The sequence below is a fragment of the Rhinopithecus roxellana genome, chromosome 20 (assembly GCF_007565055.1).
Source record: "Rhinopithecus roxellana isolate Shanxi Qingling chromosome 20, ASM756505v1, whole genome shotgun sequence".
NCBI lineage: Eukaryota > Metazoa > Chordata > Mammalia > Primates > Cercopithecidae > Rhinopithecus > Rhinopithecus roxellana.
Window position 1 is genome coordinate 40805943 of NC_044568.1, and position 25384 is coordinate 40831326.

Consider the following 25384-nt stretch of genomic DNA (forward strand, 5'->3'; position numbering starts at 1 on the left):
GGAATGAGGTGAGACAGATGCAGCCACTCAGCTTCCCCATAAATTTTAGCAGTTCACAAATCCCAGCATCCTCCCTACTTGTCTGGCTGCTCATGATTAACAGAGGCCCAGGGAGAAGCTGACTCTACCTTCTCTTCAGCCACACCCAAGATATTGGTATAAGGGAAGCTGGCACTATGAGTATTAGTATAAAGGCGGCTTCTGAGTTCTGCGCTAATACAGCTGGACCTCAAACAACCAGAGCCTAATGACCATTGTATGTAACTGAATTCCTGATTGATATGGGTTTAGTCTTCTAACCTGTATATTCCTTGATGTTTAAAATAAATAATCTTGCCGGGCGCGGTGGCTCACGCCTGTAATCCCAGCACTGTGGGAGGCCGAGACGGGCGGATCACAAGGTCAGGAGATCGAGACCATCCTGGCTAACACGGTGAAACCCCGTCTCTACTAAAAATGCAAAAAATTAGCCGGGCGTGGCGGCGAGCGCTTGTAGTCCCAGCTGCTTGGGAGGCTGAGGCAGGAGAATGGCGGGAACCCGGGAGGCGGAGCTTGCAGTGAGCCGGGATCGCGCCACTGCACTCCAGCCTGGGCCACAGAGCGAGACTCCGTCTCAAAAATAAAATAAAATAAAATAAAATAAAATAAAATAAATAATCTTAACGTGTGTTAGAAATCCTTTCTTCTAGCCAGGTGTGGTGGCATGCATCTGTAGTCCTAGCTACTTAGGAGGCTGAGGCGGGAGGATCCCTTGAGCCCAGGAGTTTGAGGCCTATCTGGACAACACAGTGAGACCCATCTCTAAAAAAACAAATAAATCCTTTCTTCTTGAGCAAACCTCATGAATAAAACCGAATCTTTTTTGGCTGATTTAAGGTCTGGTAAAGAGCTTCCTTTCCTGCAAAAGTTGTTTTTAAGCACCTATGACGTGTCACCCCTGTCTAGGCTTGAGAACCGAGAGGGTGCAGGCAATGGGCCAGAGTGAGTACTAACCACAGAATGTTCCTGAGAAGTTGCCTTCATAGACTAATTCTAGTTTGTGTTTGTTTTTATTTTGAGACAAAGTCTTGCTTTGTCTCCCAGGCTGGGGAATGCAGTATGTGATCTTGGCTCACTGCAACCGCCACCTCCTGGGTCCAAGCAATTCTCGTGCCTCAGCCTCCCAAGTAGCTGGGATTACAGGCACACATCACCGTGTCTGGCTAATTTTTGTATTTTTAGTAAAGACGGGGTTTCACCATGTTGGCCAGGTTGGTCTCGAACTCCTGCCCTCAAGTGATCTGCGCCTCCCAAAGTGCTGAGATTACAGGCTTGAGCCACCACGCCCAGCCTATAGACTAATTCTACTTTGAATGCCTTGCTTCCAGCCCTTACTTCCCGGTTCTAGGTTGATGAGAGCTCCTTAGGGACCTTCACTTCAGTACAAGCCAGAGTTTCTACTGAATCCTAGTTTGTGTCTTGAGGATTTGCTTTTTTTTCTCCCAAGGATTGAAAGCCCAGGAGGGGAAAAAAATCAAACTAATTGTGAGCTCTGGATAGCTGAGTTCAAATTAACTGAGGTTTAACTGAACAGGGCTTGGGCACTGGGACAGTCTTGATCATTGAAATACAGCAGTGCCGGGCGCGGTGGCTCAAGCCTGTAATCCCAGCACTTTGGGAGGCCGAGACGGGCGGATCACGAGGTCAGGAGATCGAGACCATCCTGGCTAACACAGGTGAAACCCCGTCTCTACTAAAAACACACACACAAAAAAAACTAGCCGGGCGAGGTGGCGGGCGCCTGTAGTCCCAGCTACTCCGGAGGCTGAGGCGGGAGAACGGCGTAAACCCGGGAGGCGGAGCTTGTAGTGAGCTGAGATCCGGCCACTGCACTCCAGCCCGGGCGACAGAGCAAGACTCCGTCTCAAAAAAAAAAAAAAAAAAAAAAAAAAAAAAAAGAAATACAGCAGAGTTGGAATTGGATACGTCTGAATATGAATCCTGGTTTTACCATTTCCAGTTAGTAGGATCTTATATAACTTACCTTTCTCAAGCATTTACTATGTACGCACTTAGCACTGTGTATAACACTTCCCATGCATTAGCATCTGATCAGTGAGCTCTAAAAGCATTGCATAAGAAACCTCAGGAAAGACGCTTTACCTCTCTGAGTCCGAATTTCTACATCTACATGGTGAAAACAAAAATAAACATCGGACAGGTTTCTCGGGTGAATTAAGTGAGCTCAGTGCTGGAACGTCCTCAGCATCTGGGCTGGCCCAGGGTGTGTGCACTGCAGGTGTGGCCACAGAACACAGAATACACCACTCTATCAAATGCATCCTGCCAGGGTGCTCTGCTGGGTAATCAGGTTTGGGTTGTTGATTTTTTTTTTTTTTTTTTTTTTTTTTTTTTTTTTTTGAGATGGAGTTGCGCTCTTGTTGCCCAGGCTGGAGTGCAATGGCGCAATCTCCACTCACTGCAACCTCCGCCTCCCGGGTTCAAGCGATTCTCCTGCCTTAGCCTCCTGCTGAGTAGCTGGGATTACAGGGGCATGCCACCGCGCTTGGCTAATTTTTTTTTTTTTTTTTTTGAGATGCAGTCTTGCTCTGTCACCCAAGCTGGAGTGCAGTGGCACGATCTCGGCTCACTGCAAGCTCCACCTCCCAGGTTCATGCCATTCTTCTGCCTCAGCCTCCCGAGTAGCTGGGACAACAGGCGATCACTGCCACGCCTGGCTAATTTTTTTGTATTTTTTAGTAGAGACAGGATTTCACCGTGTTAGCCAGGATGGTCTCGATCTCCTGACCTCGTGATCCGCCCGCCTCGGCCTCCCAAAATGCTGGGATTACAGGCGTGAGCCACTGCGCCCGCCCACGCCTGGCTAATTTTTGTAGAGATGGGGTTTCACCATGTTGGTCAGGCTGGTCTCAGACTCCTGATCTCGTGATCTGCCTGCCTCAGCCTCCCAAAGTGCTGTGATTACAGGCATGAGCTGCTGTGCCTGGCTAAGACTCCTCTCATCGTATTTAAGCCATGTGAAGTTAGGTTTAACTCCTGTTAGGCAGGATCTCTGCTGTCTGGGAGCAGCCCTGTGTGAGATTTAATCAAAGCAGCCCAGCCCAGCCAAACAGGAGCATAAGTTCCCTTTAAAATGAAGAAAGGGTGGGGCAAGATTGTAAAAAATTAAGAAAAAACCTAAAGCCTTGGTCAGGCATGGTGGCTCATGCCTGTAGTGCTGGCACTTTGGGATGCCGAGGCGAGAGCATCACTTGAGCTCAGGAGTTCAAGATCAGCCTGGGCAACATAGCAAGACCCTGTCTCTTTTTTAAAAAATGCCCACGGTGAAACCCTGTTTCTACAAAAAATATAAAAATTAGCCGGGCGAGGTGGCATGCGCCTGTAATCCCAGCTACTCAGGAGACTGAGGCAGGAGAATCGCTTGAACCCGGGAGGAGGAGGTTGAAGTGAGCCGAGATCGTGCCATTGTATTCTCGCCTAGGCGACAGAGCTGGGTCTTTGTTGGTATCACCTTGACCAGTCACTCCCCATCTCTGGGTCCCAGTGCTTTCACTAACCCATTGCCTTGTGGACCTTAATTCCAGATCATATGAGTAAAATCCCATGGAAAGGAAACTATCCTGAGCATACTAAAAGCTGCAGTCAGTTCACATGCCTGGATGAGCCAGAGGTCATGCAAGTCTTATCTCCAACACCTCCCAGCTGTTCCTTAACCTCTACAGGCCTTAGTTTCCTCATCTATGAAATGGGCAACAGGCTGGGCGTGGTGACTGACGCCTGTAATCCCAGCACTTTGGGAGGCCGAAGCGGGTGGATCACCTGAGGTCAGGTGTTCGAGACCAGCTTGGCCAACATGGTGAAACCCCGTCTCTACTAAAAATGCAAAAATTAGCCAGGTGTAGTGGTAGGTGCCTGTAATGCCAGCTACTTGGGAGGCTGAGGCAGGAGAATTGTTTGAACCTGGGAGGTGGAGGTTGTAGTGAGCCAAGATAGCACCACTGCACGCCAGCCAGGGCGACAGAGCAAGACTCTGTCTCAGAAAAAAAAAAGAAATGGGCAACAATAAAGTTAGTGTTGTGAGGATTTAGAATATGTAGGGAAAGAAGTTTAGCATAATATGTGCCCTGGAAACAGACTGATTGTTCAAATTTGGGCTCTAACATATAGCAGCTATGTGACCTTAAGCAAATAAACTTGTCTGAGTTTCAGTTTCCTCATCTGAGATTCCTCATCTGAGAAATAAGGATAATAATGAAGACCTACCTCCAAGGTTGCTATGAAAAGCAAGGCAAGGGCCAGGCGTGGTGGCTCACGCCTGTAATCCCAACACTTTGGGAGGCCGAGGTGGGCGGATCACCTGAGGTCAGGCGTTGGAGACCAGCCTGACTAATAAGGTGAAACCCCGTCTCTACTAAAAATACAAAAATGGGCTGGGCACGGTTCCAGGCGCCTGTAGTCCCAGCTATTCGGGAGGCTGAGACAGGAGAATTGCTTGAACCCAGGAGGCAGAGGTTGTAGTGAGCTGAGATGGCACCACTGCACTCCAGCCTGGGTGACGGAGTGGGACTTCATCTCAAAAAAAAAAAAAAAAAAAAGAAAGAAAGAAAAGCAAGGAGAGTCACAGGCAGGGTTGCTCATGCGTGTAATCCCAGCACTTTGGGAGGCCGAGGTGGGTGGATCACCTGAGGTCAGGAGTTTGAGACCAGCCTGGCCAACATGGTGAAACCCTGTCTCCACTAAAAATACAAAATTAACCAGGTGTGGTGGTGCACGCCTGTAGTCCCAGCTACTGGGGAGGCGGAGACAAGAGAATCACCGGAACCTGGGAGGCAGAGACTGCAGTGAGCTGAGATCGTGCCATTGCACTCCAACCTGGGTAAGGCAGAGTGAGACTCCATCTCAAAAAAAAAAGCAAGGCGGTAATTCTCATAGAGTATTTAGCACAGTACCTGGCAGGCAAGAGTTATCTCTCTGCAATCTCCTGCTCCCAGGAGCCTAGAAAGAACATAACCAGTAAGGAGAAGCTTAGAGGTGAGGTTCAGGAAGAAGCCTCATTGTAAAGCTTGACTTTAAATGAGAATACCCTCTATTGTTCAAGCAGTGGAAGGGTTCTATGTAGAGAAAGTTTGAAGAAATTGGAAGAAAAAGGACTTGTGGCTGGGTGTGGGGGCTTATGCCTATAATTACAACACTTTAGGAGGCTAAGGCGGGTGGATCACTTGAGGCCAAGAGTTCAAGACCAGACCGAGCAACATAGTGAGACCCTGATCTCTATAAAAATTTAGCCGTGGGGTGGTGCACACGTGTAGTCCCAGCTACTCAGGAGCCTGAGGCCAGAGTTTCACTAGAGCCCAGGAGGTAAAGGCTGCAGTGAGCCATGATCTCACCACTGCATGTCAGCCTGGGTAACAGGCTGTCTCAAAAAAAGGAAGGAGGGAAGGAGGGAAGGAGGGAGGAGGGAAGGAGGGAAGGAGGGAAGGAAAGAAGGAAGGGAGGGAGGAAGGGAGGAAGGGAGAAAGGGAGGAAGGGAGGAAGGGAGGAAGCGAGGGAGGGAGGGAGGGAGGAAGGGAGAAAGGGAGGAAGGGAGGAAGGGAGGAAGGGAGGAAGGGAGGAAGGGAGGAAGGGACTTGCCTAGACATCTGTTCCCTGACAAATGATACCAACAGATTGCTCCACAGGAATTCACACTGCTGGAACCTGGTGGCCAGAGTCCTGTACCTGGAGTCCCCTACTGGTGTAGGTTATTTGGATTACTCCCACTCTCTCAGCCAAAACTACCAGACTGATGACCGGAAGGTGGGTAGTTGGGACACTCAAGGTAGGAACAGGTAGAAAGAAAGGGAGAGGGCAGAGGAAATAAGAGTAAGTAAGAGAGCTATGCTGGGCGTGGTGGCTCACGCCTGTAATCCCAGCACTTTGGGAGGCTGAGGCGGGTGGATCATTTGAGGTCAGGAGTTCAATACCAGCCTGGCCAACATGGTGAAACCCCATCTCTACTAAAAATACAAAAATTACCAGTGTGTGGTGGCATACACCTGTAGTCCTAGCTACTCGGGAGGCCGAGGCAGAATTGCTTGAACCTGGGAGGTGGAGGTTGCAGTGAGCCGAAATCATGCCATTGCATTCCAGCCTGGGTGACAGATCGAGACTCCATCTCAAAAAAAAAGGAAAAGGAAGGAAGGAAGGAAGGAAGGAAGGAAGGAGGGAGGGAGGGAGGGAGGGAGGGAGGGAGGGAGGAAGGAAGGAAGGAAGGAAGGAAGGAAGGAGGAAGGAAGGAAGGAAGGAAGGAAGGAAGGAAGGAAGGAAGGAAGGAAGGAAGGAAGGAAGGAAGGAAGGAAGGAGAAGAGACATAAGGCCTGGTGTGGGGGCTCACGCCTGTAATCCCAGTATTTGGGAAGGATGAGGCAGGTGGCGAGGTGGGAGGTCAGCCCGGCCCACTTGGTGAAACCACATCTCTACTAAAAACCAAAAAAATTAGCCAGGCATGGTGGCGCATGCCTGTAATCCCAGCTACTCAGGAGGCTGAGGCAGAAGAATTGCTTGAACCCAGGAGGCGGAGGTTGCAGTGAGCTGAGATCATGCCACTGCACTCCAGCCTGGGTGACAGAACAAGACTTGATCTCAAAAAAAAAAAAAAAGTTTGGAGAGAGAGAGATGAGGCAGTGGGAGGACAAGAGAGTAGTGGAGCTAGAAGAAGAAAGGAAATGCTTTATGTTTCAGACCACAGGCTGCAAACTAGTGGCCTGTGAGCTGCATTTATTTAGCTATATCTTTTCTTTGGCCTGTACATTGCTTAGGGAAAAAAAAACTTGAATTTTAGTTGCCATCATTTATACAATTGAGAGATTACACTTAAAAGTTCAGATTTGTATAATAATTTTGAAAAAATCAGATTTGTGGCTTCTGTTGGAAAGTTGTCCCTGAGTTTGCATTTCCCACTAGCAATACCCCTCTGGAGCCGGGTGGCTTTAAAAGGCCACCTGCGGCCGGGTGCGGTGGCTCACGCCTGTAATCCCAGTACTTTGGGAGGCCGAGGCAGGCGGATCACCTGAGGTCAGGAGTTTGAGACCAGCCTGGTCAACATGGAGAAAAATACAGAGTTAGCTGGGCGCAGTGGCACATGCCTGTAATTCCAGCTACTTGGGAGGCTGAGGCAGGAGAATTGCTTGAACCCAGGAGGTGGAGGTTGTGGTGAGCCAAGATCGCACCATTGCACTCCAGCCTGGGCTGGAAATTCCGTCTTAAAAAAAAAAAAAAGACCACATTCTCTCCAGTTTATCACTAGCCCCACCATGCCCTGTTGCCTTACACCTGTGTGCTTCTTCTGTTCACGTCCTCTGCCTGGTTCCTACAGGCATTAGGTTTGTGGCCCCTATGTAGGACTCAAAGAACCCCAAACCCTATTCTGGAACTGACAGATAAATGATAATAATGTCTCTCTCCTATATATTAGGCAAGCCATATGGAGTAGCAGTTAAGAATCCAACAGCTGTTTCAAAAGGATCAATCTCAGGCCAGGTGCGGTGGCTCACCCCTGTAATCCCAGCACTTTGGGAGGCTGAGGCAGGAGGATCACTTGAGTCCAGGAGTTTGAGACCAGCCTGGGCAACACAGTGGGACCTCATCTCTGCAAAAATTTTTTTTTTTTTTTTCTGAGATGGAGTCTCGCTCCGTTGCCCAGGCTGGAGTGCAGTGGCCGGATCTCAGCTCACTGCAAGCTCCGCCTCCCAGGTTTACGCCATTCTCCTGCCTCAGCCTCCCGAGTAGCTGGGACTACAGGCGCCCGCCACCTTGCCCAGCTAGTTCTTTTGGTATTTTTTAGTAGAGATGGGGTTTTACCATGTTAGCCAGGATGGTCTCAATCTCGTGACCTCGTGATCCGCCCGTCTTGGCCTCCCAAAGTGCTGGAATTACTGGCTTGAGCCACCACGCCTGGCCTGCAAAAATGTTTTTTAAAATGAGGTGAGGCCGGGCGCGGTGGCTCAAGCCTGTAATCCCAGCACTTTGGGAGGCCGAGACGGGCGGATCATGAGGTCAGGAGATCGAGACCATCCTGGCTAATACGGTGAAACCCCGTCTCTACTAAAAAATACAAAAAACTAGCCGGGCGACGAGGCGGGCGCCTGTAGTCCCAGCTACTCGGGAGGCTGAGACAGGAGAATGGCGTGAACCCGGGAGGCGGAGCTTGCAGTGAGCTGAGAGCCGGCCACTGCACTCCAGCCTGGGCGGCAGAGCAAGACTCCGTCTCAAAAAAAAAAAATAAAAAAAAAAATAAAATAAAATAAAATAAAATAAAATAAAATAAAATGAGGTGAGAGAATAGTTGAGCCCAGGAGGTCGAGGCTGCAATGAGCCGTGATAACATCACTTCATTCCCACCTAGTGACAGAGTGAGTGAGACCGTGTCTCAAAAAAAAAAAAAAAAAAAAAAAAGGATCAATCTCTATAGAAAAATAAGGAAAAGAATCTGATGGCTGGGTTCAAATCCCAGTGTGCCATTTCCCAGATATACGACCTTGAACAAGTTCCTTTAACTTCTCTGTGCCTCAGTTTCCTCATCTTTCACATGGCATGCTAATAATACTACCTACCTCATAGGGTTGTGCTGAGAATTAAAAAAGTTAATAAACAGAAATCACTAGACTATAGAAAGCATTCAGTATCAGCTGTCATTTTCATCCTTCCTAAAGCTGTCACAGAGATCAGACTGTATAAGAGGAGACACTCTGTGTAGCCCAGAGGTCAGGGGCAGCTTACTGCAGTACTCCCAATGTGACCTTGGCCAGGTCACTTACCCTCCCTAAACCTGAGTTAACTTATTTGTAAAATTGTTTCTTTTTTTTAAGATGTAGTTTTGCTCTTGCCACCCAGGCTGGTGGTAGGATCTTGGCTCACTGCAGCCTCCACCTCTTGGGTTCAAGAGATTCTCCTGCTTCAGCCTCCTGAGTAGCTGGCATTACAGGCATGTGCCACCATGCCTGGTTAATTTCGTATTTTTAGTAGGACAGAATTTCATCATATTGGCCAGGCTGGTCTCGAACTCCTGACCTCAGGTTATCCACCCGCCTCAGCCTCTCCAAGTGCTGGGATTACAGGTGTGAGCCAGCTCACGTGGTCTGTGAAATTAAAGAGACTGACAAAATTATCTCTGGATCTTCTGCCTGCCTGCCTGCCTTTCTTCCTTCCTTCCTTCCTTCCTTCCTTCCTTCCTTCCTTCCTTCCTTCCTTCCTTCCTTCCTTCCTTCCTTCCTTCCTTCCTCTCTCTTTCTTTTTTGTTTTATTTGTTTGTTTGTTTGTTTGCTTGTTTGTTTGAGACAAAGTCTCAATCTGTCACACAGGTTGGAGTGCAGTGGTGCATTCATAGCTCACTGCAGCCTTGACTTCCTGGGCTCAAGTGATCCTCTCAACTCAACCTCCCACGTAACCGGAACCACAGGCACATGCCACACGCTTGGCTAATTTTTTCTTTTTCTTTTTTTTCTCTCTTTTTTTTTTTTGACAGAGTCTTGCTCTGTTGCTCAGGCTGGAGTGCAGTGGTGTGATCTCGGCTCACTGCAACCTCTGCCTCCCGAGTTCAAGCGATTCTCCTGCCTCAGCCTCCTGAACAGCTGGGACTACAGGCACGCGCCACCATGCCCAGCTAATTTTTGTATTTTTAGTAGAGACGGGGTTTCCTCACATTGGCCAGCCTGGTCTCGAACTCCTGACATCATGATCGACCCGCCTCAGCCTCCCAAAGTGTAGGGATTACAGGCATGAGCCACCATGCCCGGCCATTTTTCATTTTTTGCAGAGACAGGATCTCACTTTGTTGCCCGGGCTTGAATCTTCATTTTCTTTTCTTTTATTTTATTTTTTTTTTTGAGACGGAGTCTCACTCTGTTATCTAGGCTGGAGTGCAAAGGCGATCTCACTGCAAACTCCGCCTCCCGGGTTTACGCCATTCTCCTGCCTCAGCCTCCAGAGTATCTGGGACTACAGGCACCCGCCACCGCACCTGGCTAATTTTTTTGTATTTTTAGTAGAGATGGGGATTCACTGAGTTAGCCAGGATGGTCTTGATCTCCTGATCTCGTGATCTGCCCGTCTTGGCCTCCCAAAGTGCTGAGATTACAGGCATGAGCCACCATGCCCGGCCAATTTTTGTATTTTTTTTTTGAGACGGAGTCTCGCTCTGTCGCCCGGGCTGGAGTGCAGTGGCCGGATCTCAGCTCACTGCAAGCTCCACCTCCCGGGTTTACGCCATTCTCCTGCCTCAGCCTCCCGAGTAGCTGGGACTACAGGCGCCCGCCACCTCGCCCGGCTAGTTTTTTGTATTTTTTAGTAGAGACGGGGTTTCACAGTGTTAGCCAGGATGGTCTTGATCTCCTGACCTCGTGATCCGCCCGTCTCGGCCTCCCAAAGTGCTGGGATTACAGGCTTGAGCCACTGCGCCCGGCCCAAGTTTTGTATTTTTAATAGAGACGGGGTTTCACCATGTTGGCCAGGCGGGTCTCAAACTCCTGACCTCAGGTGATCTGCCTGCCTCAGCCTCCCAAAGAGCTGGGATTACAGACGTGAGCTGCCGTACCCGGCCAGATCTTCCTTTTCTAATCTGAAATTAAATGTGACAATCTTTATTTATTTATTTATTTATTTTGAGACGGAGTCTCGCTCTGTGGCCCAGGCTGGAGTGCAGTGGCCGGATCTCAGCTCACTGCAAGCTCTGCCTCCCGGGATTACACCATTCTCCTGCCTCAGCCTCCTGAGTAGCTGGGACTACAGGCACCCGCCACCTCGCCTGGCTAGTTTTTTGTATTTTTAGTAGAGACGGGGTTTCACCGTGTTAGCCAGGATGGTCTCGATCTCCTGACCTCGTGATCTGCCCGTCTCGGCCTCCCAAAGTGCTGGGATTACAGGCTTGAGCCACCGCGCCCGGCCAATCTTTTTGTTTTATAGAGATGGGGTCTCACTCTGTCACCCAGGCTGGAATGCAGTGGTGCCATGATCACGGCTCATTGCAAACTCAAACTCCTGGGTTCAAGCAATCCTCCTGCCTCAGCCTCCTGAGTAGCTGGGACTACAGGTGAGTGCCACCACTCCTGACTATTTTTCAAACTTTTTTGTAGAGACAAGGTGTCACTATGTTGTCCAGGTTGGTTTTGAACTCCTGACTCAAGCAATCCTCCTGCCTTGGACTCTCAAAGTGCTGGGATTACAGGTACCAGCCACTGTACCCAGCCATGAGTACTTGACCATGTGCTAAGTATGGGCTACCAATAGGGGAAACTGGTGAAGGAGGCAGCCTCAGAGCCTGCCAGTGGACACTAAACAAGTCGTGACATCCTTTCTCACTCACCGGCCATCTTGGCAGCTGTTCTTGGCTGGGGCCATCCTGTGGGAAGACAATGGCCACAGAGAAGATGGAAAAAGTCTCTTGAGTTTATCAAGTCTAGGCTCCAACTCATTACAAAAAGTGGAAAGTTGGTAGGCTGCGCACCGTGGCTCATGCTTGTAATCCCAGCACTTTGGGAGGCCGAGGTGGGCAGATCACCTGAGGTCAGGAGTTCGAGACCATCCTGGCAAACATGGTGAAACTCCATCTCCACTAAAATACAAAAATTAGCAGGTTGTGGTGGCGGGCGCCTATAATCCCAGCTGCTCTGGAGGTTGAGGCAGGAGAATCGCTTAAACCCGGGAGGCAGAGGTTGCAGTGAGTTGAGATCTCACCACTGCACTCCAGCCTGGGGGACAGAGCCAGATTCTTCTTAAAAAAAAATAGTGGAAAGTTGGCCAGGCATGGTGGCTCATGTCTGTAATCCCACTACTTTGGGAGGCTGAGGCAGGTGAATCACCTGAGGTCAGGAGTTTAAGACCAGCCTGGCCAACATGGAGAATTCCCATCAGTACTGAAAATAAAAAAATAGGCCAGGTATGGTGGCACGTGCCTGTAATCCTAGCTACTTGGGAGGCTGAGGCAGAAGAATTGCTTGAACCCGGGAGGCAGAGGTTGCAGTGAGCCAAGATTGTGCCACTGCACTCCAGTCTGGGTGACAGAGCAAAAACTCCATCTCAAAAAAAAAAAGAAAAAATGTGGAGAGTTGGGTCAGGTGTGGTAGCTCATGCCTGTAATCTCAGCACATTGGGAGGCTGAGGCAGAGGGCAGCTCGAGGTCAAGAGTTCAAGACCAAACTGGGCAACATGATGAGATCCAGACCCTGTCTCTCTACAAAAAAAGAAAAGAAAAGAAAAAGAAGGGAAGAAAGAAAAGTGGAAAGTATCTGCTGGGGTACAGCAGACTCTGAAGATGATCAGACAAGGCAAAGTGAAATTGATCATCCTTGCCAACAACTGCCCAGCTTTGAGGAAGTCTGAAATAGAGCACTGTATCATGTTGGCCAAAACTGGTGTCCATTACTACAGTGGCAATAATATTGACTTGGGCACAGCATGTGGAAAATACTACAGAGTGTACACACTGACCGTCATTGATCCAGGTGAGTCTCGTATTAGAAGCATGCCGGAACAGACCAGTGAAAAGTAAACCATGCAAAATCTGTCTTTAATAAAACTTGTCGGCCGGGCGCGGTGGCTCAAGCCTGTAATCCCAGCACTTTGGGAGGCCGAGACGGGCGGATCACGAGGTCGGGAGATCAAGACCATCCTGGCTAACACGGTGAAACCCCGTCTCTACTAAAAATACAAAAAACTAGCTGGGCGAGGTTGCGGGCGCCTGTAGTCCCAGCTACTCGGGAGGCTGAGGCAGGAGAATGGCGTAAATCCGGGAGGCGGAGCTTGCAGTGAGCTGAGATCCGGCCACTGCACTCCAGCCCAGGTGACAGAGAGAGACTCCGCCTCAAAAAAAAAAAAAAAAAAGGCCGGGCGCGGTGGCTCAAGCCTGTAATCCCAGCACTTCGGGAGGCCGAGACGGGCGGATCACGAGGTCAGGAAATCGAGACCATCCTGGCTAACACGGTGAAACCCCGTCTCTACTAAAAATACAAAAAATTAGCCGGGCGAGGTGGCGGCGCCTGTAGTCCCAGCTACTCGGGAGGCTGAGGCAGGAGAATGGCGTGAACCCGGGAGGCAGAGCTTGCAGTGAGCTGAGATCCGGCCACTGCACCCCAGCCTGGGCGACAGAGCGAGACTCCGTCTCAAAAAAAAAAAAAAAAAAAACTTGTCAGCTTGCTTTTTGAAAAAAATAATAGGCTGGGCATGGCGGCTCACACCTGTAATCCCAGCATGTAAGGAGGTCAAGGCAGGAGGATTGCTTGAGACCAGGAGATTAAAACCAGCCTGGTCAACATAGCAAGACCCTGTCTCTACAAAAAAAAAAAAAATTAAAAACAGCCAGGAGTGGCAGCCTGCACCTGTAGTCCCGGCTACTCAAGAGGCAGAGGCAGGAGGATCCCTTGAGTCCAGGAGTTTGAGGCTGCAGTGAACTGTGATTACATGAGACCCTGTCTCTCAGGCCGGGCGCGGTGGCTCAAGCCTGTAATCCCAGCACTTTGGGAGGCCGAGACGGGCGGATCACGAGGTCAGGAGATCGAGACCATCCTGGCTAACACAGTGAAACCCCGTCTCTACAACAAAATACAAAAAACTAGCCGGGCGTGGTGGCGGGCGCCTGTAGTCCCAGCTACTCGGGAGGCTGAGGCAGGAGAATGGCGTAAACCCGGGAGGCGGAGCTTGCAGTGAGCTGAGATCCGGCCACTGCACTCCAGCCTGGGCGACACAGCGAGACTCCGTCTCAAAAAAAAAAAAAAAAAAAAAAGACCCTGTCTCTCAAATAAATGCATAATAAACAAATAATGACAAGTGTGTGGAGTATGACAAAAAGAAAGGTCCAGGGAACCGCTGGATCACCGAGCAAGGAGATGTGCATCACCCGGGGCCGTAGGGAGAGAAGCGCACTGAGTGCAGAGAAAAGGGCATTCCAGTCAGAGGGAGCAGTGAACAGATGCATGGGGATAATAAAAGTTGATGCAGGCCAGGCATGATGACTCACACCTGTAATCCCAGCACTTTGGGAGGCCCAGGCAGGTAGATCACCTGAGGTCAAGACCAGCCTGGCCAACATGGCAAAACCCTGTCTCTACTAAAGATACAAAAATAAGCTGGGCGTGGTGACACACGCCTGCAATCCCAGCTACTCGGGAGGCTGAGGCAGGAGAATCGCTTGAACTCGGGAGGTGGAGGTTGCAGTGAGCTGAGATCGCACCACTGCACTCCAGCCTGGGCAACAGAGTGAGACTCTGTCTCAAAGACACAAACAAAAAAGTTGCTGCAGGCCAGGTGCAGTGGTTCACGCCTATAATCCCAGCACTTTGGGAGGCCGAGGCAGACGGATCACCTGAAGTCAGGAATTTGAGACCAGCTTGTTTAACATGGTGAAACCCCGTCTCTAGTAAAAATACAAAAATTAGCCAGCCATGGTGGCAGGCACCTGCAGTCCCAGCTACTCGGGAGGCTAAGGCAGGAGAATTGCTTGAACTTGGGAGGCAGAGGTTGCAGTGAGCCGAGACTGTGCCACTGCACTCCAGCCTGGGTGACAGAGCGAGACTCTGTCTCAAAAAAAAAAAAAAAAAAAAGAAGTTGATACAGCAAAGGCGGGGGTATTATGTTGAAGAGGCAGAAACTGAGAAGCTCTGTAGGGTCCAATTATGGAGGGTCGTTCAAGCCCCAGCAGGGTTAAAGATAATAGGAAGCTTTTGAAGGGTTTGAAGCCCAGGCTGTCATGATCAACTCTACTGAGACCAGTGAAATATGCAGATGAGTAGATGACCTGTCTCATACCTTGCCTGGAGCAGGGAAGGCTGTTTGAGAGTCTTTCCCATCGTGACCAGCTGCTGGGACTCTGCTTCCTCTCTGTTCAGGTGGCTGCTGACAACTACCAGGCACTGGCGAGCTTCTTTGGAAAGTTCTCCACTTTTGCCAGCCATGACTGCTGTTTTTGGAAAATGTGACAGGGGTGTGTATGAGCCCTCCCTGAGTGTGCAAACTGTCAAGGGTCTGTTTTCCATCAATTTCAAAGTAAGCCTCAAGCCTCAGCTGAGCAGGAATTAAACACCAGCGAAACCTTGAGTTCCTTATCCTTTGCTTCAAGGCTTCCTCTATCCCATAAATATGTATTGAGCACCCCATCTGTGCCAGGAACTGACGTGGCACTGGGAATATGGCAGTGACCAAGACAGACACAATCTCTGCCTTCTAGGTGGGAGGAAATAGGCAGTGAACACAAACACACACATACAAAAAGGTCGTTTAGAACACTAACTGCAGTGAAGGGCCTCCTTAGCATCCATGGAAGCCTTCCTGAGAAGGAAACAGGTGAGTTGAAGGATGAGGAACAGCTAGAGAAGACTGGTCCAGGAGGAGAGAAAAGGGGTGTGTCTGGGCACGGTGGCTCATGCCTGTAATCCCAGTACTTTGGGAGGCCACGGTGGGCACATTGCTTGAGCCCAGGCGTTAGAGACCAGACTGGGCAACAAAGTGAGAGTCCGTCTCTACTAAAAATACAAAAAGTTAGCCGGGTGTGGTGGCTCATGCCTGTAATCCTAGCACTTTGGGAGGCCAAGGCAGGTGAATCACCTGAGGTCAGGAGTTTGAGACCAGCCTAGCCAACATGGTGAAACCCCATCTTTACTAAAAATCAGCCAGGTGTGGTGGCGGGCACCTATAATCCCAGCTACTAAACAGGGTGAGGCAAGAGAATCACTTGAACCTGGGGCGGGTGGAGGTTGCAGTGAGCCAAGACTGCACTCCAGTCTGGGCGACAGAGCACAACACTGCACTCCAGTCTGGGCGACAGAGCAAAACTCTGTCAAGAAAAACAAAAAAGAAAAACAAACAAACAAACAAACAAATTGGCGTAGCGCGGTGGCTCACGCCTGTAATCCCAGCACTTTGGGGGGTTGAGGTGGATCATGAGGTCGGGAGATCAAGATCATCCTGGCCAACATGGTGAAAGCCCATCTCTACTAAAAATACAAAAATTAGCAGAGCACGGTGGCACGTGGCTGTAAAATCAGCTACTCGGGAGGATGAGGCAGGAGAATTGCTTGAACCAGAGAGTCGGAGGTTGCACTGAGCCAAGATCCCACCACTGCACTCCAGCTTGGTGATAGAGTGAGACTCCATCTCAAAAAATAAAAAAAGTACAAAAAATACAAAAAATTAGCCAGGTGTGGTGGTGCACACTTGTAGTCCAAGCTACTCGGGAGGCTGAAGGGCAGGATTACCTGAGCCTGAGGAGGTCAAGCCTGAGTGATCACACCATTGCCCTCCAGCCTGGGTGACCGAATGAGACCCACCTCAGTGTTGGGGATGGACAGTAAGAAAGAGGCTCTTGTGGCAGGTGGGGACCTTGTAAGCCATGTAAAAATTCTATAGGGAGCCATTAGAAGGATTTTAGCAGAAGGATAGTTTATGGAGGAGCAGGGCAGAGTACAAAGATGGAGACCAATCAGGGCCTGCTGTGGTCCAGGCAGAGATGACAGCGACACATGGACTAGAATGAGAACATGGGAGACAGATCAATGGGAAGAGTGGGGATATATTCAGAGGATAGTGACTGATCTCTGACCTTGATCCTCATCCCCCTCTACTGTAATCTGAAAGGTGTCAGCTGCTCTGAGGTTCTGAGTATGGCTCTGTGTTAACCCTGCAGGAGGCAATGTAGCCAAGTGGCTACAAGTGTAGATCTGGACATCACACCAATCTGGGTTTGAATCCTGGCACTGCCTCTGACTGACTGTGGCCTTGAGCAAGCTCTTTACCATCCCTTTGCCTCAATTTCCTTGTCTGCAAAATGGGAATGCACAGGCTGGGCTCGGTGGTTCATGCATGTAATCCCAGCACTTTGGGAGGCCGAGGCGAGCGCATCACCTGAGGCCGGGAGCTCAAGACCAGCCTGGCCAACACGGGGAAACCCTGTCTCTAGTAAAAATACAAAAATTAGCCAGTCGTGGTGACCCATGTCGGTAATCCCAGCTACTTGGGATGCTGAGGCAGGAGAATCGCTTAAACCTGGGAGGCGGAGGTTGCAGTGAACCGAGATCGCGCCACTGCACTCCAGCTTAGGCCATGGAGTGAGACTCTGTCTCAAAAAAAAAAAAAATTGGGAAAGCACAGAGTAGTACCTGCTTCACAGGGTTATGGTAAATAAAGGAGACAATTAAAATGAAGGACTCAAGGCAGGGTCTGGCAGACAGCGACTGCTTAGTCAAGGTGAGTCATTATCACTGTCATGATCAAGTAGAGGCATTTACTTGTCCCTCCTGGTTTTAGGCCAATGACACTGACGGAATTTGGTTACTATGGCCTCATTGGCAAAGAGTAAGTTCTGTCTCCTTCCAGTCCTTATCTTTGGCACCTTGTGGTACACCTACCTGTGAGGCAGGTGGCTCTCTGCCATCCTTCAGTCAGAGACAGGTGATGCCACCATGCAGACCAATTTAGAAATGGCAGGAAATGGGGTGACTTCCATGGGAATGGAGGTGGGTCCAGTGGCCCCCTGCTGTCACTGTCCGACTTTCCAGACCTCTGTCCACAGCCTCTGGCCATTCCTCACATCTACTGCTGCTCTGAGGGCACCTGCAACTTCAGCAACACAGAGAACCACTGCCTGAAAGTGGTGAGTCACCTCCTCTCCTCAGAATCAGAGGAAGGTTAGAATGAGGGTGTCTCGGCCGGGAGCAGTGGCTCATGCCTGTAATCTCAGCACTTTGGGGGACTGAGGCGGTCGGGTCACCTGAGGTCAGGAGTTCAAGACCAGCCTAGCCAACGTGGAGAAACTCCCATCTCTACTAAAAATACAAAATTAGCTGGGTATGGTGGTGCATGCCTGTAATCCCAGCTTCTCGGGAGGCTGAGGCAGGAGAATTGCTTGAACCCATGAGGCGGAGGTTGTGGTGAGCCAAGATCGCGCCATTGCACTCTAGCCTGGGCAACAAGAGCGAAACTCCATCTCAAAAAAAAAAAAAAAAAAAAATTAAACTGAGACAGGGTCTCTGCTATGTTGCCCAGGCTGGTCTGGAACTGCTGGGCTCAAGCAGTCCTCCCACTTTGGCCTCCCAAAGTGCTGGGACTACAGGCATGAGCTATTGAACCTGGCCGGGATGTCTCTTTCCTGCTCAGGTGTCAGAAGAGCAAAAAGAGGAGCTTAGAACCCCAGTGCATAGTGCTGTACACACACACACACACACACACGCATGCACAAACACACACACACACAAATACACACACACTCTTCCAATTCACAGTTTACAAAGCATGACATTTCCTCCTTTGCACCATACAGCAACCCTGTGAAGCAGGCAGAATGGTTGGGCCCACAGTGTTGTTTTAAAAAATCGTGTTCCGGCCGGGCGCGGTGGCTCAAGCCTGTAATCCCAGCACTTTGGGAGACTGAGGCAGGCAGATCACAAGGTCAGGAGATCGAGACCATCCTGGCTAACATGGTGAAACCCCGTCTCTACTAAAAATACAAAAAAATTAGCCAGGCATGGTGGCAGATGCCTATAGTCCCAGCTACTTGGGAGGCTGAGGCAGAAGAAGGGCGGGAACCCGGGAGGCGGAGCTTGCAGTGAGCCAAGATTGTACCCCTGCACTCCAGCCTGGGTGACAGAGTGAGACTGTGTCTCAAAAAAAAAAAAAAAAAACAAGAACAACAAAAAAATCATGCTCCTAGGCCAGGCCAAGTGACTCACGCCTGTAATCCCAGCACTTTGTGAGGCCAAGGTGGGCGGATCACCTGACGTCAGGAGTTCAAAACCAGCCTGGACAACATGGTAAAACCCTGTCTCTACTAAAAATACAAAATTAGCTGTGTGTGGTGGCACACACCTGTAATCCCAGCTACTCGGGAGACTGAGGCAGGAGAATTGCTTGAACCCAGGAGGTGGAGGTTGTGGTGAGCCAAGATCGCACCATTGCACTCCAGCCTGGACAGCAAGAGTGAAACTCCATCTCAAAAGAAAAAAAAAAATTGTATTCCTGGACTGGGCATGGTGGCTCATGCCTGTAATACCAGCACTTTGGGAGGCCAAGGCGGGTGGATCACCTGAGGTCAGGAGTTCAAGACCAGCCTGGTCAACATGTTGCAACCCCGTCTCTACTAATAATACAAAAATTAGTTGGGCATGGTGGCATGTGCCTGTAATCCCAGCTACTCAGGAGGCTAAGGCAAAATAATTGCTTGAACCAAGGAGACAGAGGTTATAGTGAGCCGAGATCAGGCCATTGCATTCCAGCCTGGGCAACAAGAGCAAAAATCCATAAATAAAATAAAATAAAAATTGGGGCCGGGCGCGGTGGCTCAAGCCTGTAATCCCAGCACTTTGGGAGGCCGAGACGGGCGGATCACGAGGTCGGGAGATCGAGACCATCCTGGCTAACACGGTGAAACCCCGTCTCTACTAAAAAAAACACAAAAAACTAGCCGGGCGAGGTGGCAGGCGCCTGTAGTCCCAGCCACTCGGGAGGCTGAGGCAGGAGAATGGCGTAAACTCAGGAGGCGGAGCTTGCAGTGAACTGAGGTCCGGCCACTGCACTCCAGCCTGGGGGACAGAGCGAGACTCCGTCTCAAAAAATAAATTAAAAAAAATAATAAAAATAAAATAAAATAAAATAAAATAAAATATTGTTTTACTGGCCAGGCATGGTGGCTCATGCCTGTAATTCCAACACTTTGGGAAGCCGAGGTGGGACCAGCCTACCTGGTCAACATAGTGAGGCTCTGTCTCTATAAAAAAATTAAATATAGGCCAGAGGCAGTGGCTCACACCTGTAATCCCAGCACTATGGGAGGCCAAGGCAGGCAGATCATGAGGTCAGGAGTTCAAGACCAGCCTGGCCAACATGGTGAAACCCTGTCTCTACTAAAAATACAAAAAAGCCGGGCGCGGTGGCTCAAGCCTGTAATCCCAGCACTTTGGGAGGCCGAGATGGGTGGATCACGAGGTCAGGAGATCGAGACCATCCTGGCTAACATGGTGAAACCCCGTCTCTACTAAAAAATACAAAAAACTAGCCAGGCGACGTGGCGGGCGCCTGTAGTCCCAGCTACTCTGGAGGCTGAGGCAGGAGAATTGTGTAAACCCAGGAGGCGGGGCTTGCAGTGAGCTGAGATCAGGCCAGTGCACTCCAGCCTGGGCGGCAGAGCGAGACTCTGTCTCAAAAAAAAAAAAAAAACCAAACAAAGAAACAAAAAATTAGCTGGGCGTGGTGGGACGTGCCTGTAATCCCAGCTACTCTGGAGGCTACAGGAGAATTGCTTGAACCAGGACCTAGGAGGCAGAGGTTGCAGTGAGCAGAGATCACGCCACTGCACTCCAGACTGGGCAACAGAGCCAGACTCTGTCTCAAAAAAATAATAATAGTCAATTTAAAAATAAATAGGCCGGCACAGTGGCTCATGCCTGTAATTCCAGCACTTTGGGAGGCTGAGGCAGGTGGATCACCTGAGGTCAGGAATTCAAGACCAGCCTGGTCAACATGGCGAAACTCTGTCTCTACTGAAAATACAAAAATTAGCCAGACTTGGTGGCATGTGCCTGTAATCCCAGCTACTTGGAAGGCTAAGGCAAGAAAATTGCTTGAACCCCAGAGGCAGAGGTTGCAGTGAGCCAAGATTGTGCCATTGCACTCCAGCCTGGGCGACAGAGCAAGACTGTCTCAAAAACAAAAACAAAAACAGAAAATAAAAAATATAAAGCAGCAGGAGGTCTCACAAGGAATGGTGACAATTTAGAGAAGACTGCCCTAGAGCACTGATTTCAACTGTGCTCCCTGCCTGCTGCTGGGCCCTCAAGTTCTGATTATCCATTGCTGGAATCTAAATATTCCAAGTGCCTTCGATTTCCATTTGACCCTTGACAAAGGATTATTGTGCATGGGGAGTTATTACAGGCCACCAAAATTTGGTTTTCAAATAGAATTGGCATTTGAGGAGTGTTTACTGGGCACAGTCAGATTTCTGCCAAGAAGTTTGGTTGCCATGTAGCCTTGCAAACTTTCTGCTGTGTATGCCCAGGTGGAGATAGTTTTACTCCTATTAAGAGTGACAATGGGGCAGATGATAGGACCATTGAGTCTTTGGCTCTACCTAAATAGGCCAATTAAATAAAATTGTGGGGCCAGGCACATTGGCCTGTTCCTATAATCCCAGTACTTTGGGAGGCTGAGGCAGGAAGATCGCTTGAATGCAGGATTTGAGACCAGCCTGAGCAACATAGCAAGATCCTATCTCTAAAAAAAGTTTTATTTATTTTTTAATTTAATTTTTTTTTTTTTTTGAGATGGAGTCTCGCTTTGTCGCCCAGGCTGGAGTGCAGTGACCGGATCCCAGCTCACTGCAAGCTCCTCCTCCCAGGTTTATGCTATGCTCCTGCCTCAGCCTCCCGAGTAGCTGGGACTACAGGCGCCCACCACCACGCCCAGCTAATTTTTTGTATGGTTTTTAGTAGAGACGGGGTTTCACTGTGTTAGCCAGGATGGTCTTGATCTCGATCTCCTGACCTTGTGATCCGCCTGTCTTGGCCTCCCAAAGTGCTGGGATTACAGACTTGAGCCACCATGCCCGGCCAAAAAAATTTTTTTTAATTGGCTGGGCAAGTTGGCCTGTGTCTGTAGTCCTAGCTGCTTGGGAGGCTGAGGCAGGAGGATCGATTGAGCCCAGGAGTTTGAGGTGGCAGTAAGCTATGACTGTGCAACTGTACTGCAGCCTGGGCAACAGAGTGAGACCCTGTCTCTAAAAAAAAAAAAAAGAAAAAGAAAAATTGTGAGCCCTGGCTCCTACAGCATAATCCAGCCCACTGCCTTGGTGATGCTAGTTGATACTTAGTGACTCTCTCCTGGGTGGGGAAGGGCTGCAGCTTCTCCCAGCTCCCTGTGGTATGGCATGGATGTGTCTCCTGGAGTCAGCTCCAAGACTGCCCTTCCCTCTAGGAAGCCACAGGGCACAAGCTCAGGTCCCATATGCTCTACTGGTAGCTTCTATCATGTGGGATGTCAGAGGGATTAGGACCTTGATGTCAATTGGTGTTGGCCAGGAAGTATAGTAAGTTGTATTTCACCCTCAACCCCAGAAAGACTTTGGACTGATTCTTCTCTGCAGGTCCTAGAAGCTTATGGCATGATTCAGGGCATTGGCCTCAACATTTACCACCTCTATTCACCCTGGTGGAAGGCACCAGGGGCATTACACTACTGTCATGAGCAACCTGTTCGGAAGATACCAGTTCACTGTGGTCACCTGGGTAAGCGATTGGTGAGGTGGGATGAGGGATAGTGGAGGCTGCATCCTATAATCTGGAGATAATTATTATAGATAATGCTCCTCTCTACCTTTACAACTAGTACAGTCCACCATCATCTCTTGCCTGGACCATTACAATCTACCCCTAATTTGGAGATTCCTGATTCCATCCTTGTTCTCCTATAGTCTTTTCCTCTTGCAGCAGCCTTTATTTATTTATTTAATTATTATTTTATTTATTTATTTTTTTTGAGACATAGTCTCACTGTGTCTCCCAGGCTGGAGTGCAGTGGCATGACCTTGGCCCAGCACCTAGTATTTTTGGAGGCTGAGGCAGGAAGATTGCTTAAGCTCAGGAATTCCAGACCAGCCTGGACAACACAGCAAGACCCCAATTTTAAAAAAGCAAAATTCAAAATAAATTAATAAATAATAAAGGAGTCAGACTCCTGAGTTCATATTCCAGCTTTACCCTAGGTAACCATGCACTAGGACACCGCCTCTCTGGGCTTCAGTTCCTTCATCTGTGAAATGGGATGACAGCAGTACATAGGGTAGAGGATCTTCATGAGGGTTAAATGAGATAAAGTATGTAAAATACCCAATGTCTAGTGTAGAGGAAGATTTTGTTGTTGTCATTGTTTTGAGACGAAGTCTCGCTCTGGTGCCCAGGCTGGTCCGGAATTCCTAAGCTCAAGCAATCTTCCTGCCTCAGCCTCCCAAAATGCTGGGTGCTGGGATCACAGGCATGACTCACTGCAGCCCCAAAACTCGTGGGCTCAAGGGATCCTTCTGCCCCAGCCTCCCGAGTAGCTGGGACTACAGGCATACACTACTATGCTGGGCTAATTAGAAGTCTGACTCCTGAGCCCAGACTGTAGTACTCAAGGTACCTCATTCTGGCCTCCCTGGAAGAATCCTTGGGGCCAGTTGTCTGTGCTGAGGCAGTCTTGGACTGGGGACAGCACAGTCTTGAACCTGAAAGGGATCAAGGTGGTGGGATGCTCAGGTGGTGGAAATGAGGGACAGGCAGCACTTCCCCAGGGTCCCCTATCCAGGGCAGGTACACCCTGGGCCTTACCTCTTAGGAATATTGGATGGCAATGGAGGCGGAAAGGAAGGCATGCAGAAGGACCTTACTGCCTCTCCTCTTTCCACCTCACCTTTCCTGGGTTACTCTCCCTGAAAACCCCCATTTGGCGTACAGTGTGGACCAGGGGCTACTGTGACTCAGAACAGTTCCAAGTGGAAATGACTTAGAGATCATCCTAGGCAATTCTTCTGTTTTACAGAAAGATTCTGAGACCTAGAGAGGAACAAAGACTTAGTCTATATGGGAAGGGCGTGAGCAAAGGTGTAATTGCCTCATCATGGGTTCTTCCTGCCTGTTGCACAAACAAAATCAGTTCACTGAGACTGTGATATTGCAGGAGAGAGTTTTATTAACTCAAGTCTGGTCGTGCGGTAGTTGGAGTTATTACTCAAATCAGTGTCTCTGAGAAGTCAGAGGCTGTGCTTTTTATGAACAAGTTGGTGGGCAGGGGTCAGGGAATCAGTTGGAGATAGCACAGAAGTGTAGAAAATGGGCCTCCTGTACTGAGTCTGCTTCCAGGTGGGGCCACAGGACTGGTTGAGGCATGAGTCACAGGTTGGGGCAGGATCAGCCAGTTGCCAAAAAATCTGGGGAAAAAAAAATCGAGGCCAAGAACGGTGTCTCACGCCTGTAATCCCAGCATTTTGGGAGGCTGAGGCGGTCGGATCACGAGGTCAGGAGTTTGAGACCAGCCTGACCAACATGGTGAAACCCTGTCTCTATTAAAAATACAAAAACTAGCCGGGCATGGTGGCACACTCTTGTAATCCCAGCTACTCAGGAGGCTGAGGCAGGAGAATCTCTTGAACCCAGGAGGTGGAGGTTGCAGTGAGCCGAGATCGCACCACTGCACTCTAGGCTGGGTGACAGAGGGAGACTCCGTCTCAAGAAAAAAGAACTCTCAAAAGACAAATCTTAAATTTCACAAGTAATGTTATCTATAGGAGCAAGAGGAATTCACAAATCCTGTGGCCTCTGGCCACATGACTGCTGAGCATAAGGGATTATAGGAACTATGCCTACATTTAGCAGAATTCCGGCCCGTCCCATGCTCCTAATCTTGTGGACTTTCATTCGTCCTTTTTTGCTTTTTGTGTTTGTGTGTGTGTGTGTGTGTGTGTGTGTTTGAGATAAAGTTCTGCTCTGTCGTCTAGGCTGAAGTGCAATGGCATAATCACAGCTTACTACCTCAAACCATCTTCCCACCTCTGCCTCCCAAGTAGCTGGGACTAGAGGTGTGCACCACCACATATTGCTAATTTTTTATTTAAAAAGTTTCTTTCTTTTCTTTCTTTTTTTTTTTTTTTTTGAGATGGAGTTTCACTCTGTCACCCAGGTTGGAGTGCAGTTGCGTGATCTCTGCTCACTGCAACCCCTGGCTCCCAAGTAGCTTAGATTACAGGCATCTACCATCATGCCCAGCTCATTTTTGTATTTTTACTAGAGACGGGGTTTCACCATGTTGGCCAAGCTGGTCTCAAACTCCCAACCTCAGGTGATCCACCTGCCTCAGCCTCCCAAAGTGCTGGGATTACAGGTGTGAGCCATCATGCCCAGCCTCATCCCAGCCTAGAGGGGGTTAGTTTTAAAGAAGGACTGTTATCATCCCTGCTTTCAAATTAAACTATTAATATCAGGGCATGGTGGCTCACGCCTGTAATCCTACCATTTTGAGAGGCCAAGATGGGAGGATTGCTTGAGGCCAGGAGTTTGAGACTAGCCTAGTCAACATAGTGAGACCTCATCTCTTTATTTTTACTTATTTTATTTATTTATTTATTTATTTATTTATTTATTTATTTATTTTGAGTCAGAGTCTTGCTCCATTGCCCAGGCTGGAGTGCAGTGGCGCAATCTTGGCTCACTGCAACCTCTGCCTCCCTGGTTCAAGTCATCCTCCTGCCTCAGTCTCCCGAGTATCTGAGATTACAGACATGTGCCACTACACCCAGCTAATTTTTGCATTTTTAGTAGAACTAGGGTTTCACCATGTTGGATAGGCTGGTCTCAAACTCCTGACCTCAGGTGACCCACCCACCTCAGCCTCCCAAAGT

General features: G+C 49.3%; 1 protein-coding gene across 1 annotated transcript; it reads left to right on the plus strand.

Annotated features, from left to right (window-relative positions):
- The first annotated feature begins 923 nt into the window (after positions 1–923).
- Positions 924–12523, plus strand: LOC115895188 (60S ribosomal protein L30-like). The gene is made up of 4 exons (XM_030924446.1): positions 924–981; positions 5741–5818; positions 11354–11470; positions 12258–12523. The coding sequence occupies exons 1-4, from the start codon at positions 924–926 to the stop codon at positions 12521–12523; spliced, it is 519 nt and encodes a 172-aa protein (XP_030780306.1).
- The last annotated feature ends 12861 nt before the right edge of the window (positions 12524–25384 follow it).